Raw genomic sequence first — 17,665 nt, forward strand, 5'->3', positions numbered from 1 at the left:
ATATAAAAAGTTGTAAGATTTGCTATTAATCACATTAAAAATGTTTGTACATTGCACAAGCTTTAGAAACTCATATAAAAATAAATAAAAATATACTTCCTCTGTCCCAATTTAGTTGCTACATTTGCTTTATCATAGTTTACGAGATGCAACTTCAAACACCAATATCTTGAGTTACATATATGAAAAAATTATATATTTGAAAAATACAAATTGAGACGAATCAAATAAGATCCAACATGACTATGTGTTTTCTTATGTATATGGAGTAAAAGATAGTCAAAGTTATGACGTGAATAGTACCTACGGTCAAAATGTAGCAATTAAATTGGGACGGAGAGATTATACATTATACAATACCACCAAATATAGGTGTTAAAAAAAATCCCGTGCACGTGCTTCTACCCAAATTTTCCCCACTCTCGCCCTTCCTTCCTTTCCCTACTCTCCTTCCCTCTCTCACTATCTCTCTAATAAAATTAAAAAAAAAAGCAAAAAGAGGGAAAGAAAACCGCAAACAACACTCTCCTCCTCTTCCATTTCCGTGCGCATCAAATCACCAATTCAAACCCCCCCTAAAAAAATACTCTTCACCATCACATGACGTAACTTAGTCGAGTCAAGGCGCACACAAACACACTCACACTCTTCGATGCAGATACAGATGCAGGCATACAACAGGCTCCCAAGCAGCGGCCACACCACACCATCACCGCCGCAATCACCGTCCGTTCGCGGCTCACCCAGGTACCGCCATGCCCGGTCCAAGCAAGGCGGCAATAGGGGTGGTGCTCCTGGTTTACCTGCGTCTCGCACTATGGCGCATCGCTTGGCTTATTTAGTTTTGTCAATTTTGTTGCGAAGGCAGGGGATTTTTCTCTTCGCACCCTTGATTTACATCTCTGGTATGCTATTTTATATGGGTACTGTTTCCTTCGATGTGGGACCTGTTATTTCTCATTACCCTGCTCCTGGCTCCGTTTATCGTAGCCCTCAACTTTATTCTAAGCTTCGTCCTGAGATGGATGCCGAGAATTCTACTGCTGACGCGGTTAGTTTTCTGTCTCTCATTTTGGAGTTTTTGATGTTTTCTTTGGGTCTTGATTTGTTTGCGGAGTATTTTATGTGGGTTTGATCTGTTTTCCGATTCGGGTATCTGGGTTTTTTTTTTTTTGGAGTGGTTTAGTAATGTGGGTTGTGATTTTGATGATTTGAGGTCTCATTTGTTTTGGGTTTTGTGGGGGAGGAATCATTGCTAGATTTGGATTTTGGAGTGAAGGAAAGAGGTTTTGGTACTCGAGATTAAGTTTAGGTGTGTTAAACTAAACTAGCTATTGAGAATGACTTTTGCACTCTAGATTGGATGATCCGTTCTTGTGTTTCGGATGACGGGTTTGATAAAGCTGGCACAGTGGCACTGTGATGAGTTTGTAGTTTCTACAAACTGTGTCGAGGCTATCAGGGTCATTAGTTTGAAGCTAATCACAAATATTACCTAGCAATTCTTGTCATTAATTACATCTTTGCTCCATTTAGTAGGGCTTAAAACATTTCTGTGAAAAATTGTTTTAATCTATTTTCAATTTTACATTGTTTGGTTTGCTAAGGAGTGTAAAACAATTTTTCCTAGGAGTAGAATTGCTCTCCTAATTTTGGAAAACCATTTTCCCTTCAAAATGAAAGGAAAAGTGTTTTCCTTCCTTTTACTTATCTCTCTTGCATACTCCTCTCGCTACCTTCTTACTTTCCCTTTTATTTTCCTTTTGTTTTATCATTTTTCTTATGTGGAACCAAACAGCAAAATCTAATTTTGGAATTTTGTTTTCCATTGTAAATCGTTTTCCATTGTAAATCGTTTTCCATGAAAATCATTTTACACTGAAAATGTTTACACCCAACCAAACGAAGCCCTAGTGTGCTTGGATTGGGGTAAATGCATCAAGGGGTAAGGGGGAGAACCAAGAAGAAGATAAATATGGTTGGTGGTAGAAGAGATTATGTTGATAATATAAGGGAGAGATGGAAGAGGAGTGATTCATTTCTTTGAGGTTACCCTAGGGAGATGGTGGGTAACTACTCCCAAAATTAGGGTCATGATTCCCCCTCATACAATCAATACTTCTTCTCATCTATCACAATCTCCATCCACCTTTAGAATCTTTATTTTTCTTCTATTGCCTCAAACATTTACCCTCAATCCAAGTATGCTCTCACTATGTGCCAATTTAGAGGGCCTGAAGTGGTACAAATTTCAGCTGAGGTGAGATCCTTCATAGTCATATCCTGATGTTTGTTCATATAGTTGTAGCTGTGTGGCGTTGTATTGATGTGCTTGGTGCAGCATTTATATATATACAAATATATCTTGAAAGCCCCAGCTGCATTGATATGTCTCAGGTTAGAGAACCTAGGCTTCAACCAGTATCATTAAATTAAAAAGCAATTAGTGATATACATCTATCCTCAATGGAAACAATAAGCAAGATCTAAACTTTTTATTCCTGTAAAATAATCTTATACAAAAGAATGATTTCCAACCCTTCCTAAAATGCCAAGGAAAATTGGGGATGTTCTTTTTTAGAAGGAAAGGGGAACTAGGAAGGACCCCCCTAATCAAGGGGCCAATGTAGAACGTCCTTGCAGACGAGAAGGGAGAAATCAACACAATAAGGAGGAAAAAATAAATCTAAAAAAGCTACTAAGGGACCCTTGTGCTGTTGTGCACCATTGCTATGAAATCCGCAACTTGATTTGCTTTCCGGAACACATGGCGAATATGACCCATCTTACATATTTGTAACCGTGACTTAATCCACAATAAGAGAGTTAATAGTCCAATGGGAGGACCGGAGGAGTTAGACATTTAGAAGAAAGAAGGGCTTTTATGACCATTAGGTTATCTCCTTCAACAATAGTTAGTTTAGAGGGAAACTAGGGCTATGGACATGGATAACTATACATAAGCTTATTCTACGCTCTTGCCTTTGGTTGTCGTTGAACTTAACAACTTTCACTCGTTCTAGAAATGACCTAAATTTGAACGTAAATATGCCACTCGTGCTCACCGAACCCGACACAAGCTGGTGAAACTCGAGTCAAACTCAACCTGTCCTAGGTTGGCCCTAAATTGATGCATATTCGTTAGGAAAATGGTCAACAAAACCATAGATGTATCATTTTATTGGTTTTCTTTTCCCTGTAATAACCGTTCTCTTGTAGCAGTTAGTAGCTTATAGGATCAATATTTCATAAGAGTCCTTGTTTCGCATTATGTACTGAACATATATTTTTTTCTTCTTATATTGATTAGTGTACCATGAAAATTTAGCTGTCTATATAAAATAGTAACTTTTAATAGCATAGAGAGCACCGCCTTAGCATGTGATGTTACAAAATATTTATAATAATAAAACATCATTAAGAATAAAAGTAGAATTAGATCATTAGATGTTCATATGGATCGATTGTAGCTTTTCATATACATTTAGATATAGTATAATTTATGTACTATTAGAAATATATTAAGTAATGCTTTAGACCAGGTTTCTGTTTATGATATATCTAAAAGCTATTAAATAATTACAAATTTTGATCCAACTTTTGTGTGCATAAATATTAAGTTCCAATACAAATGAGTAATATCTTATGTATTGCCATGTCATGGTTTTTCTTTGGGTAGGTTATTGAAAATGCATCCAACCCTGTTCCACTTTGATGTACACATTTTTTTTGCCCAAAGTTTCCATTGCACATCTTTGAATGCAGTTAAGCTTTAGTATGAATATGAGGAGTTGATCTACTAGAAAGTGGAAACGCACATTGAAACATATATCAGAAATCGACATGAATTTTTCTTATATACTCTACTAAAATGCTAATTGAATTATGCCAAGCCTTATCCTCCTGACTAAAATATCCAATAATTAACATCTTTATCTACCAAATTGCACCTTCAATTGTAGATCCAGATTATAGGGTTTACCATTTTAAGTTTTTAACCACACGTCCTTAGTTTTAAAAAGCGCACCTAGGCGCGAGGCAACCCAAGGCGCACAAAAAATTGCAACCTACACCTCAGGCGAGGCGAGATACAGGAGGCGACACAAGGCGCCAAAAGGCGCGAGCCTTTGTCAAGGCGAGAGGCGCACCAGGCGTGCGCTTTCTGTACCAAGGCGCACGTGACCCCCACATTCCTTTTTTTTCTTTTTTCTTTTTCATTTTTCTCTGTTTTTGAACGTTATACCTTAGATATAAGTTAGTCGACACAAACCCTAGAAACTCGACAAGGTGAGAGAACTCGCACTAGGCTCCTCCTCGTCACCGGTGGTGCAGCCTCGCCGGTCGTCGTTGCCGGTCAGCGCCAGGTCGTAGGTAAGTTCTTCATTCCTTTGTTTCGTTTCTCTTCTTCGCTCAATTCGCTGTTTCTTTTTTCTCCTTTTTTTCTGATTTCTTTCTTGTTTCTTCTTTGATTTTCTTGTTTGTTTCTTCTTTCTCCTTTCTTCATTTTTTTTTTTTTTGTGGTTTCTATCTTTTCTTCTGTTTCTTCTCTCACCATTTTTCTTCTTTCTTCTCTCTTCTTTCTGTGACTGTCTTCAATGCTCTTTTATTTTTTTTAGGCAGTAGTAAATTAGTCATATAGTGACTAATAAGTAGGAATTACTCAATTTAGTATTATATTATAGAAACTCATTTTCATCTTTCTCCATATCATTTGAATTGTAGATTGTTGGTTACTTGGTTGTTGTTCATTGAGAATCTTTGATGGAGTCGGGTTCTACTTCTACGGGATCATCAGACACTTTGGATCCGGCTAGGAAATATGGAAAACCGGATCCTAGTAATAATAATAATTGGATTTCTAGTTTTTGAAAGGTAACTAAAGGAGGGTGATGACTTGACATGGCATACGGTTGCTCGAGGTTCGGGAGCTCATGAGCCTAGTTACGTCACTAGAGCATCAAGGCTAGCAAAGGATGGTCCGAGATCCTCATCTAGACTTGATAAAGGGTAAGGTCTTGCTAGTAGCTCAACTCCTAGAGACGCTCATAGAGTCACGGTGTTGGATGATGATGAGGTGAAGATGACTTTGGAGGAGATAAAGACTATGAAGAAAATGAGAATGATGATCATTATGACTTGGATGATGATGTTGACATGGATTTCTAGTTGTTCTAGCCCCGCTATCTTGAAAACTTTGTTTGCTTTTCTTTCTACTTAATACTTTGACTTGTTGCGATACTTTAGCGATGAATTGTGCTCTCTTATATCCTTTTATGGGTCTTTAATATAATATATATGTTGTTTTAAGTATTAAAATGCTTCTATATTTGATTTCTAATCATTTTGGCATCAAAGGCGCGCCTCGCCTATGGGATGCGTGCACGTTCGCCTTGCGCCTCGGTGCGCTTTGTGCCTAGGTGCGCCTTGTGCCTTTTAAAACTAAGGATACGTCTGAATGTTTCGTTAAGTGGTACAATTTTTTTTTCCAATTGATCCTTGAACCATGGACAAAAGATAACGTCTAAGGGTTTGGTACTTCAATTTAGTCCCTTTTTGCAATTCTTTCTTATCAAATTACATACTTTCGCCATTGTGGGTTGGTGTGTTCGTTTGCAAAGTGTCAGGTTTGACGGGGATTTCTTGTGTCCTTACGGTGTCATGCTCACATAGGTAAACTAGAGAATTGTTGTACTCGAGTAGTAGAGGTTGCAAGTTTTGGAACACTTGAAAGTTAGATGGATTATGGAGTCTCTTGGTAATTTATTGTCAATTAGCTTATTTTGAGAAATTAAACATCATTTGTCACGTTAGTTTTCGTTAAGATCGTTTGTAGTTGGGTCAAATTCGGATCCTGTAATTTTGGTTACAATTGGGGTATTTTGTATTGGGCAGTTGTATATGATTCAGTTTTAATCGAGGTTCACAATTTTGTGATGGACCTTTATTGAATCTTTGTTTACAATAGCATAATATTTGCCACTTGTGGTATAGAGTATACTTCCATGGATACTTTCACTCAATGTCGTGTTGAAAGATGTAGCTTACAATCATAACCTTTGATCATTCTACTCAGTTTTAAATATGGAATCTTGAAATCTGAATATTTATTGCTTCCTTTCCGCAAAAAGTTGTAATACTTAGATTTTGGCAATATTCACTACTTTACTTTGATCATACTTTTTTAATACTCCCCCCTTCAAATGAGAGAGTGGTGGGCCCTGCTTGAAAGGTAGAAAGATTAAATTAATAGTGGGTCATATCCATAGATAGAAGTGTAAAGAGTAGTGCGGCATGGATGAAATAGGAAAGTACAAAGAGCAATGTGGGAAGGAGGGAGTAATATATATTTCCTCTGTCTTAAAATAGTTGCACCATATGCCTTTTCACATACCCCAACATGCTTATTTGGATATTAATGTATCTAATTGCGTATAAGTAATAATTATAAAATGTTGATATTTGGAATCCTCGCATTGAGATGAATTTAACATGATCCACTTGATTATGTTTTCTCTCTTATATAATGGTGAGAAAAAACTTGTCAAAATTGGTTGATGAATAGTGCCCAAATGTCAAATGCTGCAATTATTTTGGAATGAATAAAGTATAAACTAATATTGTTTTGATTTGTTGAATGATTATTTGTAGTGATGGCCACTGGTGCGGGTTGGGCAGGCCGGACCATGGGCTGTAGCGGGCTGCGCCTAGATTTCACAGCCCAGGACCGGATCGTGAAATTCATGGGTTGGGCGGGCTGGTCCACGGGCTGAAAAATCTTGGCCCACACCGTTTTGTAACCGGTTTTCACGGTTCGGGCAGTTCTAGCGGTTTGTGGGTTTAGTGGGCTGGACCGGGCTGGCGGGCCGGCATGAGAATTTTTTTTCGAAATTATTTAATCAGTGAAATTAATCATTATTGTTACATAAAATCTTTAAAATGAATTAAAATATATAAAATTATTAATATTAACGAATAATTTCATTATTTTCAAATTTAATTGAATCAATATATACAATTTGATTAAAATATACACAATTTGGTTCAATATTTACTTGGACTGGGTTGGTCCGGTTCATGGGCCAGGCTGGACCGGTTTCGTGGTCCGGACTGTGCAGTTTAGTAGCGGGCTTTAGTGGGCTGGGCTCAAAAAATCTGGCCCACGACCCACCCACCAATTTCACGGTTTGAGTTGGGTTGGACCGGGCTTTTTACGGGCTTAACCCACATGACCCACGAGGTGGGCTTGGCTGACTTGGATGAGCTGGATTGGCCCGTACTGTTGGCTATCTCTAATTATTTGCAAAATCTTATTTTATTATGGTTTTTAATACTTCCTTCGTTCCTAAAGTGTTACATTGAGTAAATTGACACTATTTATCAACTAACTTTGACTCTATTCGTCTGGACTCTTGAGGTATACTTTCAAAATATCAACTTTTTATTAGTTTTACTTGTGTGCAATTAGAGATACTAATGATCAAAGCAACACATTGGGTTTACGTGAAAAAGTGAATGTAACATTAATTTAGGAACAGATGAAGTAATTAATAATTAAGATATTGATGGTCAAAATTGTGCTTTAGCGAACATGTAGGTCAATTGTTTCAATTTCTACAAAATAGAGGAAGTATTATTTTCTATTTCTGTGGTCACAAGATACTTCTCCACAGTTTCCTCTGGAGAGGAGAGCATAGACTAATTGGTGACTTGACCTTTGACTTTTAAGATTATGGAGGTGTGCTAAACTTGTGTGTAAGGACACTTTCTCGTGGAGAAATGCTTGTCAGATAGTACTTGCAAGTCCTTGGTTGTCTAGTTTTCTTGGTCAAGTTTTATTTTTGTAAGAGTCTTTGAGCATCATTCTTCTTTTCTTATTGTCTTTTTTTTTTTTTCTGTTAATCTATATTATATGGACTGTTGTTGTGTTCTTGGGCTGGCTGAATTTTTTTTTCTTCTACAAATTCTTTTCCCATAATTGTTTGCAATGTATTTTTACCAAGGAGAGTCTTGTTGTTTCTTTGCAACGGTGTAACACTTAAATCATGGAATTACTATGCAAGCCCACCTATCAAGGAGCTTTTTCGATCATGTTTGATGTAGAAGTCATTGTCAAGCCAATACATGATGTGTGAGCCTACATGTGTTGGTTTATCAATATGTCGAATTGATATCATTCTAGTTGTAAAGGACCTCTACTGATTCGCCAATATGGTCGGTGCAGATGCGGTAGAAGGCTGTCATAGCCAATGCAACCTATTTAAAGGTCATGTTACATTAGACACAATCCTTAACGCCACATTGCATTAAATTACACTTCTGTTGCACAAGTGCGGTTGGTATTGCTGAATCCCCTTTAGAGGTTGGCCTAGCTTATTCTCCGGTTTTCTGATTAGAACAATGGAACTTTCCTTGGTAGATGCACATTGTGTGAGGCGAGTCCTTATGGGATAGATGTATTACTTTCAGCGTTGCAATGGACTAATGCTTTCTAATATATTTAAGGTTGTCGTTTTACTATGTCAAGTCTGGTTCACATGCTCTTTTTACACATTGATTATTGGTAGAGGACACAGTGTTTTCTATGAGTGTACTTTATTATATGTTAAGAGATTTTTGAAAAAAGGATCTTTATGAAAAAATGGTTGCATATATCCGGACCTCTCAAGGCCGTTTCAAAACAATTTATGTTGCACTTGTAGTGAGATCAGATGTCTCTACTCTTTGCTATAGCTTAGAGAATTAACTATGGTTTTAGGTATTTGACTTGAGTTTTTGGCTTCCTTGTAGATATCAACTATATGGAAAAATTCATACAAGGGTGGTGAGTGGAGACCATGTATAAACAATTTTACAGGAGGTATGAGAATTCTTGTTTCTGAACTTGGATAGTTTTTGTTAAAATGTGTTGTGCAATTGTGCTTTTGATGTATACGTGGATAAATAGATATGCTACCCACAATTCCATAGGGATGGGAAAGGTGCCAACTGTGTTGGCTTGCTTGCTCTTAGTTTATGTTTTTTTTTTTCAACAGGTGCGTCTCTTATTGCTATCTCTTTTGTGTTCCTTGGTACGAAACTAATTACTGGGAAGGAAAAGAACTAAGCTGATGATAAAAATAGTGTAAATCCAATCAATCGAAGAGACCTAGGAAACAATCAATAGAGGCTGGTGAAAGAAATTGTGTACTTTCTGTAGTCTGGCCTTTGGGCAGTTGAGTTCGAGGTGATTAAGTACTTATTATTGGGTCCAAAGAGGTGCGCGTTGTTGTGTGTTTTAGTGGTAAACTCAAATCATGAAAATAACCTTTAAAGCAATCGACAGCTCTTTAGAAACTATGAGGGCACAAAATCAAAGTTCTATGCTCATGACAGTCTCATAGGCATTCACCAATGATGCTGTGAACATATTTGGAAGCTTTCTCCATGGCACATTGGTGAACGCCTGTTTGTGTATGTAAATATGTTGAAATCTACTTTTTGTCAAAAAGTAAACTTGTGATCTCTGTCATAAAGCAAAAAGTTGCATTGATTTGCGTGTCCCGTTCAGCTTTTCCCCCATAAAGTGCAATTGGTTATTGATAAGAAACACTGTTTATGTGTTTGAAATCTCATTATTGTTAAATTAACCCTTGTTAGTGTGTTTGAACCCTTGTTTTTGTTAAACCAACCCATGTTTGTGTATATAAATATGTTGAAATGACAATATTATCCTTGTTTGTGGGCAAGCTGCCCACTAACTATTAGCGTTTTATCACCCCTCGGGTTGTGATTGCTGAGAGCTGGATCAAGTTTGACAGTAAGTGAAGGGAGTCAGGGAGCTAAGAAGTAATTGTCCAACCTAATTTACATTTTTTTTTATTGCTGGTACCTGTCCTCAACTTTTCCCTTTTAGTTCTTATATTTTGAAACCACCCCCCCCCCCAAACACACAGAAAAGGAGTAGTCATTTGTGTTATTGAAATGTGTCTGTCTTTGTAAAGCATCATATGTGGTTCTATTGCCTTTTCTTTTTGGTTTTTTGGTTGATATATCGATCGTACACTTTGTTTGATGCTTTTCTAGTACATCATTTATATTTACTCCCTCATTTGATTTTTCTCTGTTGGATCCCAGTATTGATGAAACAGTTCCATGGGGTGTATAAATCTTTTAGTCTCTAAGCATTTTGTTTGTATCTAATATTTTCATTTTTGAAAACATTAATCTGAAGCATGGGTCTTTATTATAGGATTGTCTGATTCAAATGGTTTTATATATGTTGAGGCAAACGGTGGCTTGAATCAGCAGAGGGCATCGGTCTGTTCCTTGCCTTGATTATAGTCCATTATTATGTTAAAACTTAAAAATGTCAATCTTGTTTGTTAAATGTTTACTGACTTAGATCTGGGCTTTGTTGTGGTTGTTGCGCTGGCTAGATATGCAATGCAGTTGCTGTGGCAGGTCATCTCAATGCCACACTCGTCGTTCCAAATTTTCATTATCATAGCATCTGGAGGGATCCTAGGTGTGTTGTGAATTCTTTTATTACAATGACACCATATGATGTTTATTTCATGTTTTAGATAGAATTTGCTAGAGTTTAGTTCCATAATATTTATTTAGTTACAAACTTGAAAGAGCCCTAGGTTCTGATTCAGATAAATAATAACTTGGGTGCTCTTTTAATTAAAGGCTTTGTTCTAATTTGTTATTGCTGCTGGGACATTCATGTGCACTTTTGTAACGATTTTAAGAATCCTACTTTATATTTAGAATCTTGCATCATAAGGCTGCAGTGGCTGAATTCATTTTATGCTCCGCAGTAAGTTCAACGACATCTATGATGAAGAATATTTCATGAGTATGCTGCAAAATGAAGTACGTGTGGTCAATATGATTCCTGATTACCTGATGGCTCGTTATGACCACAACATGAGCAATGTTTACAATTTCAGAATAAAAGCATGGTCTCCTATCCAATTTTACAAGGACAATGTGCTTCCAAGACTGCTTGAAGAGAAGTGAGTAAAATCTTTTCCCTTTTTCGTCGTGAAGAATTTCTGCTTCCCATCCTTTTGCTTTTCTCTTTCTGATTTTTGAAGAGAAGTGTTGATCCTTTTGGAGGAGCATTTCACCTTCACTTTATCTTTTTCTCTTTTCTTTTAAATAGAAAACAGCATGCTTTGCTTCTGTTTATTAATGCTTCTTCTTGTACAACATAGGGTTATAAGGATTTCTCCATTTGCAAACCGATTGTCATTTGATGCTTCTCCAGCTGTTCAACGGCTCAGGTGCTTGGCAAATTTTGAGGCTTTAAGGTTCTCAAGTCCAATCTTAACATTGGGGGAAACATTGGTTGCGAGAATGAAAGAGCGGAGTTTAAGCAGTGATGGTAAATACGTATCTGTGCATCTTCGGTTTGAAGAGGTTAGATGGTGTTGTCATTCTGTCATTTTGCTTGAGAGTTAAAGAATTTAACTTCTTGTGGGACCCACAGAGGACATACTTGTACGATTTTCAATGAGTTGGTCATTGTCTTACTTTTTCCTGGTTTATATACAGGATATGGTTGCGTTCTCTTGCTGTATATTTGATGGTGGTAAGCAAGAGAAACTAGACATGGAGGCAGCAAGAGAAAGAGGTTGGAGAGGCAAATTTACCAAACCTGGTAGGATTATTCGTCCTGGTGCAATCAGAATCAATGGAAAATGCCCTCTTACACCTTTGGAGGTAAGATCGTTTCATATTGAGACTTTGACAGCGTTTAAACAGGATTCTTAGGCCATTATTTTAGGAACTTATTTTGGAATGTGTATAAGCAATGAGATTTTTTCATTGTTTGACAAAAACTTTGTGTGAGTCTGATCTCATGTTTCGTTGTTCTCGGTCCAATCTAGTGAGACAGTACTTGCACACTTTCATACAAATAGTTTTTCCTGGCCATGGAGTGCCATAGGAAAGGATCCGGTTGTATTTTAAGAATAGCTTCATTTATGGTGCTGAACTGCAGAAGCTGGCAGATATTAGTTCATAATTTTAATTGAATGTCACTGGAGATTTCTTACTGCTTTATTTGTTTAAGGTGCTATATGTTCTGTATTAACCCATCATTTTCTCTCTCTCTTTTGCTCTGAGAAAAGTTCCAAAACAGAATAGCAGTGGAATTATGATAATATGGTGGGGAAAGGAGTATTCAAATAAAAATGCACCATAAATCTCGAGTCTACAAAAAAAAAAACTGGTAAACTGCACAAAAATTGCCAGTTTATTGTGCTTCAAAGAAGTTGGACAAGGACTTCAGGATCATTCTAGATATCTGCTGATGATTGTTTTCTTTCCATCAAATTCGTCTTTTCTTAAGCTGTAAATTGATTAAGAGGTGTTACAAAACTTAATTATGCCATGTCTCTAATAGTTGGTCACAATGCTTGCTTGCCCAGTATCCTTCCATAACATATATATACCAAAAATCAGGGCAGTTTTTACTGGCTACACTGAACGTATTATCTTTATTCTACTTATTGAAAACAGGAGTTAGGTTTTAGGGGTATATGGTGAAAAGTATTTTGCGACAGACTTAACAATGGTTAGTATCTGAAGGGTGTTGTGTGAATTCAGTTGTAGTTCAGGGGTACATTATGCAATTTGAAATACGGAGTTCCTCATGAAATTTCTCAAATTCAAAACTTGATATAGTATTAACTTTCCATGCCATTGATTGTCTAATAAGGCATGTCCTGGTAAGTATTGCTTAAGTATAAGCTAAGCTGATGCCAATAAGGAAGAAGATTATCCTAGATGTCCTCAATCTTCGAAAATCCTGTAATTGTATACAAAAAACATTTTAGATAACCTGTATTTTTAAAGCAAAAACTGCAGTACACTTCCAATAAGGAAAACCTCGAATTCTGAAGGTAAATATGATTTTCAATTAATATAGAACTTCAAAGAGCCCGGATGAGCATTGCAACAGATAGGCATTGGAGAAAACGATGTATATTTCTATGTGCCTTAATGAAACCTAGCACAGAAACTTGGGAGATAAACCATCGTAAGGCCTCTTTGGCTGCGAGTATTGGTTGGCAAACCTCCATTGAGAAGTTGAGAATTTCTACCTTACAGTTTCCTTTGAAATTATGAACTTGGAAGGATTTCTTGTTGTTGTATTAGCTTTCAAGCATTTGTATAAACAACCCAATTATATGTTTGGCTACGGATAATAAATATGTATTGCTTTGGCTTTGCAAAGTGACATTTGCATTTCATATGAACTTCATCCTCACTGTTGCGATCCTCATGGGGATTTTTAGGAGCTCATCGATTCTTCTGTAATTCTTGGCCGAACAAACTGACTCGGAATTTCATGGCATATGAGTTCCGGGAAATTTGCTCCTGAAGTGTTTATAGTATTGCCTTGTCTGTCCAAAATTTCCGGTAGCTGAGTGTTTCGAAACATTAGGTATAACAATTATAATTGCTGACGTCTATAATTCAATGCTCCCTTTCTGAAACAGGTAGGTTTGATGCTTCGTGGTATGGGCTTTGATAGAAACACATCTATTTATTTGGCCTCGGGAAAGATTTATGACGCAGAAAGAAATATGGCCCCATTATTTGAAATGTTCCCTCTTTTGCAAACGAAGGAAATGCTTGCATCTCCAGAGGAGCTTGCATCATATCAGGTTTGTATATTTGCTATGCTTTTTCTTTGGTGAAAGTTCTTACTCTTTGTCCTCCCTTATTCGTTTCCGTTTCTTTCTTCTCCCCCAGAATTATTCTTCTAGGATGGCTGCTATAGACTATACTGTTTGCCTACATAGTGAAGTATTTGTTACCACCCAAGGTGGTAATTTCCCTCATTTTTTGATGGGCCATCGGAGATACTTGTACGGTGGTCATGCAAAGACCATTAGGCCTGACAAGCGGAAGTTGGCCCAAATTTTTGATAATCCTAACATTGGGTAAGTATCAATCTCGTACTTTGATAATTCTATGGCACTCTTTTAATTATGGATTGTCTAGCAAATATCATACTATCTTTGAAATCTATAAAGGAATATGACTAATGACAGACACATACATTTCTAATTGTTATAGGCTATATCCAATGATAATGCAAACTGATTTTTACCAATAATATCCTCACTGAAATTACTAGTAAAAGTTTACTCTACAGTGAAGTTCTGTTTACATTAGATAGATATCATCGGTTTAATTTAGTTTTGATCAGTTTAAAGCAGTAGCTAAATATAAAAAAAAGAACTAGTGCGTCAGCAAAATAAGCTTAAATTAGAAAAAATCAGTTTTCATAAACCTAAATCAGTTTTGATTGGTAAAATTCAGTTTTAAACAGTTAAAACCACTTTAATCAGTTAATATAATTCAGTTTAATCAAGTGAAGGGAACAGGGTCTCATTGATTATTGTACTATGGATATTGTTTTTCAATATAAAAAGTATAATGTATCAAAAAGTTGGTATAATATTCCCTCCCCCACTTTTTCATGCACAACTTCGCTCTTTCGCTACAATCATGGCTGCCTTCCTCTTTCAGCTACTGCTACTAATTTCCGTCTACTTTCTACTGCTTTCTTTAATCTTCCTTTAATCATTATTAGTCATGATTTTTTATCAACATTTGAATGGCGAACAAACAAATCTCCATTGCTAGATACTACTTGTGTTTCTTTAATCTACTCAGTTTGACTTTCATGTTACCGGCCACCATTAATATGTCTTTAATTATCAGTATGATTAAAAATTTAATATTTTGGAACAATATGTTATTACGAATGTAATAAGATCCCACATAATATATGACTATGTTTCCCTTTGTGTAACTCACAAACTGTGGTCAAGGTGAAATATGTGGATATTTTTTTTTTCTTTTATCCCATAATAAGCTCATACTTTTGTTTTGACACAAATACCAAGATTTTCGATTTAATTAAACATAATTCTTCAGGAGTGCTGAGCTGTGAGCTCTCGTGTAATAGTGTTTTTCCTGGGATTGTAAACTAACTGGTACAATGGTAGATCTAGAAAGACATTACACTTACTCAAAAAGCTAAGTGAAAGCTATTCCTGTTTCCCCTTTTTTGACATTCCAATTAATTATGTGAAAATTGAGAATGTGGAGAATGTGAAGCAGCTAGATGCTCATGGAAGTGTGCAAGCTAGGATGTAGGTCTCTTATTCACCCCTTTGGTTTGACGTGTAGGGTATTGTACTGACATTTTTTTTTGTGTTTCCCTCAAAGAAGTCATTAAAAGGATCCAATATGCTTGAACTTTGGTGGGCTATATTTGTTCTATAAATTCAAATAGAAATTCCTGTGGAAATTATTGGCTTTGTGGTTGATTGTTAGATTCTAGTTTTTCGATTAATTAGATACTAGTTTTCTGATGCACGAGTGTATTTTTGGCTTTATTATGTATTTTAGAAGTTGTAGAATAACAATGATTACTTTCCCGTATTACACAAAATCATAAAATCATGAAGTAAGAATGGTTTAAGAACAATAATTACACATGTAATTTCCAAATCATTTTATATGTTTTCGAACTCTTCCTTGTAAACTACATTCGTTTTAGTTGTACGCACACCGTCTTCTGTATCAAACAGAAGGATTTTTCATACCTTTTCTGCTTGTCACTCGGGAACCGACAACATAGAATTTACCATGGCTGAAAAAGGGTCTTAGGAGATAGAAACCTACATGAGACGAAGACCGTCCTTCACTTTTGTTTATAGTCAATGCAAAACAAGCCATCAAATAGATATGATTATTTTGATTTAAAGAGAGATTTCAAAAACAAGCCAAAAGTTTTATTGGTATGATTGTTTGTTTTTTTTTTTGTCAAAAACTTTGATCTAAATGTAATATGGATGCAAGTGCATGTCGAATCAAAGTTAACCTGGCAGAGTGCAGTCTCTATGAAAATTTAGTCGTGTCTCTTGGTCTTGAAAGAGATTGCTTTGAAGTTTATATGGCCTGCATGTTGTTTTATTCTATCCCTGGTTAAGTAATCGCATATTGTCCAAAAGGAGGAATAGTTTCTCTTTTCAGCTCATGTAGGATTTTCCACTATGTACACCAAGTACATGTTTGAGTCACTTTGAGAGATGAACACCGTGCTTCAGCAACACATTGTAGAAAATTTGAACATAGTTGCAGTTTATCGTCTGTTAAGCATCTTCCTTTTTTGTTTTTTCTTAAGTGTTTGATTAATTCTAGTTGCATGGTTTTCATTTAAATATCAGCTAAAGTGCATTTTCACTGGCTGATTGGCAGATGGAAAACATTTAAAAGGCATATGCTAAACATGCGATCACATAGTGATTCCAAGGGTTTTGAGCTCAAAAGACCAAATGACTCTATTTACAGCTTCCCATGTCCAGACTGTATGTGTCGTGTCGGTAAAGCAGAAGATTCACGATCAGCATCAGCAACGTGATCTCCCGACATCAAAATCATATGGGTTATACATTCATATCTTAATGATACTACAAACATGGGCTAATACATCGATTCTTTGATTCTTTTCCTTTTTCCTTTTTGTGAGAAAGGGTAACACGAGTTCATTTTGGAACTCCCAACAATTTGGTTGGATGGATTATTTGACCAGAGCAGGGCGTTGCGTCTTTTGTACATGATTTGGAAGTGGCACCACATTATCTTTCCATTGAAGGAGTTGCTCTGGTATTGACTACAACACACATGGTTGCAGCTGCTGTATCTAACAAGCTGCAAGAGAAAATTGCGATTCCTTTTTTCCCCAATTTTGTCAATTCTTTTTAAATTGTAAATGTTACAGTTTCTGTACAAAGTATGTTGGAGCGCTGTCACACTTTATTTTCTAGCGTAGTTCATTCGTTCGGGGACCAAAAAAAAGAGTAAAGAAAGTGTTCTGTGGTGTTTGCGTGTTTGCTCGCCTCTATTGATTTTTTGAGGTTCTTTTTATTTTTTTAAAAAAAAGTTAATGTACATAGGTTAAGAATTTGGCTGCGTCATGTTGCAGCTGCTTTCTATTGTTCAGAAATGAGCAATATTGAAAATTTGCACTCATTTGTGATGAAATATAAAAATTTGGCTGCTGAAACTCCATATTTAAAAGGAAAAATTCACAACAATAGTTTCAATTATGATTACTCTTTCCATATTAATGTTAACTATATGTTATTTCAGTATAATTTAAATAATATGAGTTATCTTCCCAAATTGATCCATTACTTGTTATAACCTATTTACGTAAGGTGGTTTTCTTATTTTATTTAAATTTCTTTCTCTTCGTTTCTCATTATCACCAACTGTCCCATTTCACTAGTTGTCCACAGTCCAAATCCACCATTACCCCTCCCTTCCCAAAATACACCACCACCCTTCCCCAAATTCACAACAACCCCCTCATCATCAATCATCTTTGTACCTTTACAATTCAACAACAGTAGCACGACAAGGAAAGAGAGTAGAGCACCCATGTCCCACATAACACCAACAACGGCAACGAGAGAAGCGGTGAATGAGAGGAGAGAGCGAAACGCAAGCAAAAGTCGGTTGCATCACCAACTAGAGACAACCCCTCATTGGCGAGGATAACAGCAACAACAAAGACTACAACATTAAGAAATTTCAATTTATCAGATCATATCTCAAACCTCAGTCAACTAACAAGGCTCAAAAATCC

At 36.3% G+C, this 17,665-nt stretch overlaps 1 protein-coding gene across 2 annotated transcripts; it reads left to right on the forward strand.

Moving 5' to 3' along the window:
- Positions 1–355: 355 nt before the first annotated feature.
- On the forward strand, positions 356–16,944 carry LOC104908384 (protein ESMERALDA 1). Of its 2 annotated transcripts, XM_048646068.1 has the most exons (11): positions 768–905; positions 991–1,051; positions 8,788–8,857; positions 10,229–10,296; positions 10,416–10,504; positions 10,803–11,000; positions 11,202–11,406; positions 11,542–11,709; positions 13,494–13,661; positions 13,750–13,940; positions 16,273–16,944. In XM_048646068.1, exons 2-11 carry the CDS (start codon positions 1,022–1,024, stop codon positions 16,433–16,435), a joined length of 1,350 nt encoding a protein of 449 aa, XP_048502025.1. In that variant the 5' UTR covers positions 768–905; positions 991–1,021; the 3' UTR covers positions 16,436–16,944. The 2 variants fall into 2 exon arrangements, with proteins under 2 accessions (XP_010695805.1, XP_048502025.1); XM_010697503.4 differs by having other exon boundaries at positions 356–1,051.
- Positions 16,945–17,665: the final 721 nt, after the last annotated feature.

The sequence above is a fragment of the Beta vulgaris genome, chromosome 6, assembly GCF_026745355.1.
Source record: "Beta vulgaris subsp. vulgaris cultivar EL10 chromosome 6, EL10.2, whole genome shotgun sequence".
Taxonomy (NCBI): domain Eukaryota; kingdom Viridiplantae; phylum Streptophyta; class Magnoliopsida; order Caryophyllales; family Amaranthaceae; genus Beta; species Beta vulgaris.

Coding starts and splice junctions, on each gene's coding strand:
- LOC104908384 (XM_010697503.4), top strand. CDS start 653: ATGCAGATACAGATGCAGGCATACAACAGGCTCCCAAGCAGCGGCCAC. Junction 11,407..11,541: donor TGCATCTTCGGTTTGAAGAG/GTTAGATGGTGT, acceptor GTTTATATACAG/GATATGGTTGCGTTCTCTTG. Junction 11,710..13,493: donor GCCCTCTTACACCTTTGGAG/GTAAGATCGTTT, acceptor TTTCTGAAACAG/GTAGGTTTGATGCTTCGTGG.